Source organism: Notamacropus eugenii, chromosome 2 (genome assembly GCF_028372415.1).
Source record: "Notamacropus eugenii isolate mMacEug1 chromosome 2, mMacEug1.pri_v2, whole genome shotgun sequence".
Classification (NCBI taxonomy): Eukaryota; Metazoa; Chordata; class Mammalia; order Diprotodontia; family Macropodidae; genus Notamacropus; species Notamacropus eugenii.
In genome coordinates this window covers 5345061-5349208 of record NC_092873.1, presented here as the reverse complement: position 1 = coordinate 5349208, position 4148 = coordinate 5345061, and the positions used below count along the sequence as shown (strand labels likewise).

The window sequence follows — 4148 nt, the reverse complement described above, 5'->3', positions numbered from 1 at the left end:
GAAGGAAGGAAAGACAGGAAGAAAATGAAAGAATGGTCAAAAAGGAAAGAAAAAAGCAAAGAAAGAAGAGAAATGGAAGGAGGAAGGGAGAGAGACAGGAGGGAAAGGGAGAGATGGAGAAAGAGGAAGCAAGCAAAGACAGAAGGAAGGAGGAAGGAAAGGATAAAGGGAAGAAGAGAAAGAGGGAGAGAGGAGGGGAAGGAGGAAAAAAGGACCTTTAGATATTAAAGCTTAATATGTGCTTTTGCACTGGTGTACTAGTGAAATATATGCTTGCTACTGATACTCTCCGATGGAGAAGAATCAATAACTGTTTGTATTTAATGCAAGATAGTCCTCTTATGATTTCCCTATGCATAACCTTTGGTAAAACATTATAGATTTGAATTTGAATATTAACAGATATTTTTAATATTAGACTAAAATAAGAATTAGCAGAGTTCAGGGAAATGAATTGTATGCTGTTTACTCATATGTCATCTATATCTTCCATTAAAGTTCTTCCTTCTACTGTGACTAGAGAAGACTATGGGTTCTCAAAGGCTATACCAATGAAGTACAAGGTCTGGCAGGTTGGACCAAATTAGAAAGGCTTTGAGTATGTGTCCAGTAGAGGATTGCCACCTGAAGATCAACCTAGCTAAGTTTGAAGATGGGTGCAGTCAAGTGTCACAATGAATAAAGTATTGGTCTTGGAGTCAGGAAAATCTGAGATTAAATCTGACCTCAATACCTATTAGCTATGTTACCTTGGACAAGTCAATTAACTCCTGCCTGAATAAAACCTGAAAAGGAAATGGCAAACCACTTCAGTATCTTTGCCAAGAAAACCCCATGGACAGGTTGATCCACAGAGTCACAAAGAGTCAGGTGTGACTGAACAACGATAACAAAGTTTGGAAACACACAATGTCAGAAGATTATCCAGGTAGGTAGTGAGTACTTTTTGTTGAATATATATTTTTTGAATATATTTTATTTATCCATCTACTAAGGCATAGAAGGGTTACAATCTTCATTACTATCATGGTGAAGTCCTAGCAAAGTGAAGTCATACAATTTTTGATATACTGAAACCTGCATGAATATAAATGCTTTTAGTTACCTCTTGATTGTATATGGTAAGACAGATGCTAGAAATGAATATTTTTGAATGTTAAAATGAAATAAATAACCAATTAATCAACAATCAGGATGCATTTATCAAGTACCTATTGTATGCCAAGCACTGTGCTAGGCACTGAGGATACAAAGACAAAAATAAAGCAATTCCTTCCCTTAAGGAGTTTATCTTCTACAGTGGAAAACAGCATGTTGAGATTACATGACAATCACTCCTGGGTGATACTCTCTGCTTGTCTTCTCCTACATAATATTTTTCAATAGAGACCCCAACAAGCAGTCCAGTTAACCAATTAAGATTTTTATCACTTTTCCTTCTTCATTTCTTTCCCATTCTCTGGGAGGTTTGAATACTAAAAGGCTAATGTATGAGTAATAGTGGGAACTAGGTGCCCTGGTCTCAAAATAGCAGTTTGAGGAAATTAAGTATGTTTCAGTTAAAATTGAATAGTAGGTGCTTAATAAGTGGTTATTTACAAAGTGAATGCATGAATGATTTTTTTTTGTTTTCTCAGTCTGGCTCTGAATCTCTCACCATGATTTAATTACTTTCAGCAGACACAAGTCGTTTTTTCAATTTCCTCATGGCCAACTTCATTTCTTGGTTCCTCAGGGTGTAGATAATGGGGTTCAGCGTGGGGGTGATGAGAGTATTGTTGATGGACACAGCTGTATCCATGGGCAGGGTGGTAAAGGGCCTACAATAGATGTAAACACAAGGTACAAAGTGTAGTGTCACCACTATGATGTGGGAGGTACAGGTGGATAGGACTTTGGTTCTCCCTTCCCCTGTTTGTGATCTGAGCATCACCAAGATAGCTGTGTAGGACCCCAAAAGCAGTAGGAACCACAGTAAGGTCACCAGGCCATTGTTGGAGATTAACAACAATTCAAGGGCAAAAGTATCTGAGCAAGCAAGCTTTACCACCTGGGGGACATCACAGTAAAAAGCATCCAGGACATTGGGGCCACAGAAGTGGAGGGGGAGGATTAGAATGATCTGGACAAGTGAATGCAAACCACCCCCTACCCATGAAGCCAAAATCAATCCAAGCCATACTTCCTTTCTCATGATGGAGACATAGTGCAAGGGTTTGGAGATTGCAAGATATCGGTCGTAAGCCATAACCGAAAGGAAAAAAATGTCTGCCCCACCGGCAAAATGGAAGAAAAATATCTGGGCTATGCACCCATTGTAAGAGATGGCTTTTCTCTCTGATAGGAGGTCCACCAAAAACTTAGGGACTGTAATAGAGGAGAAGACAATATCCAATATGGACTTGTTCCGGAGGAGGAAGTACATGGGTGTGTGAAGGCAAGACTCAAAGGTGACAGTGACCACAATGAGTACATTGCCCAGTACCATCGTTATGTATACAGCAAGGAATGCCACAAACAAGAAAGTTTCCAGCTCCTGAAACTGTGTAAGTTCCAAGAAGACAAACTCTGTCACTCCAGTATAGTTTTCTAAGTCCATGGTGTAGAAACTTCTCTTTAGGGCCACCTTAGGAGGAGCTAAAGAAGAATTAGAAAATTATACATTTTTGGGGGGTTTTTAATGGGATTCTCTGCAGTGCCAAAATATGTTGGCTGCTCAGGAAAAAAAATTCTGGGGCTGATTCATCCCTTAGATTTGCTCTAAACCTGCCAATTGTCTCCCTACTGCCATGATGGGGTTTGGATAATAGCGAGAATCTTGTCGTTTAGGTAGATTGTGCCTTCATTCTGTGTCTTCTGGGAAAATGTGGGATATAAGCTTTCCCTAACTATGGTAAATCTTTCTTTTCAGGGAACATATCTGAGACTTTCTATGCAACACACTTTAATAATGCTACTCATTCAGCTTCCATACACATACTTCTTTGTATCACCTTTTGGGGATGGAATGTTCACAGACACAGGGAATTTCCAAAGGCCAAATAAAAGACTAAAGCCTGTGGATGAGGATCTGGGAATGACCTCCACCTGTATGAGAATTGCCCACTGTTATCCTTCCCTAATGATCTGCTGTGGTTTCCAGGCACACAATCCTTGCTTTCTGAAGGCTGTACCAGTTGTGCACTGTTGTACCAAGCTGAAAAGGCTTCAAGTTACAGACTATATATATGTCTGCTCTTTGAGGAGCATCCTGAGTTCAGAGAGGGAAATTACCAGAGGTCTAACTATAAAATGCTACATTATTTTGGTAACAATAAATAAGGAAAATGTTTCTTAAGGTAAAGTAAGGAAGACTATCCATGCTAAGGAGAGAAGCACCACACCCCATCAATGAAATCACAATGAAGTTACAGTAAGAGGAGGAACGTGGAAAAACCAGCTTTTAGACATTCCAAGTTTCACCTCTTTCCTCAAAGAAGCAAAGGATTGGACTCATTTAGAAGCACAGAATTTCAGTTAGAAGAGACCTCAGAGTTCAAGTCCAATTTATACCTGAAAAACACATTTCCACTATGTCATAATGAGTAAGTGACCACCTAGCCTCTGCTTGAAGACTTCTAGGGTCTTCAGTTCATTCTGCACAAGTAATGACTTATGAAATGAGGGAACTTTAGCGGGAATCCATTTCCTCCCAAGGCACCTCATTGCACATATTCTACAATCCAATGATATCCACCTTCTTGCTGTTCCTTGCATAAGACTCTACCAAATCTGGCTGTTTCCACTGATTGTCCTCAAGCCTAAAACTTTCTCCTTCCATATCTCCACCTCCTGGTTTCCCTGCCTTCCTTAAAGTCTCAGGTAAAATTCCACCTTCTACAAAGAGCCTTTCCTTGTTTTTGTTTAGTCATTCTGGTTGTGTCCAACTCTTCATGACCCCATGTGGGGTTTTCTTGGCAAAGATACTGGAGTGATTTGCCATTTTCTTCTCCAGCTCATTTTACAGATAAGGAGACTGAGATAAACAGTGTTAAATAATTCACCAGTCTGAGTTAGATTTGAACTCAGGAAGATGAGTCTTCCTGCCTCCTGGCCCAGAACCCTATCTACTGTGCCACCTAGAATTAAGTCCCCCTTAATTCTAGTGC

At 39.9% G+C, this 4148-nt stretch overlaps 1 protein-coding gene across 1 annotated transcript; it reads right to left on the bottom strand.

The window, feature by feature from the left end:
* Positions 1-1663: 1663 nt before the first annotated feature.
* LOC140523375 (olfactory receptor 4D6-like) lies at positions 1664-2599 on the bottom strand. Its single transcript, XM_072638285.1, has one exon. It carries the CDS (start codon positions 2597-2599, stop codon positions 1664-1666), a length of 936 nt encoding a protein of 311 aa, XP_072494386.1.
* Positions 2600-4148: the final 1549 nt, after the last annotated feature.

Bases quoted from the DNA above. Each gene is read 5' to 3' on its own strand.
- LOC140523375 (XM_072638285.1), bottom strand. From the start codon at position 2,599: ATGGACTTAGAAAACTATACTGGAGTGACAGAGTTTGTCTTCTTGGAA.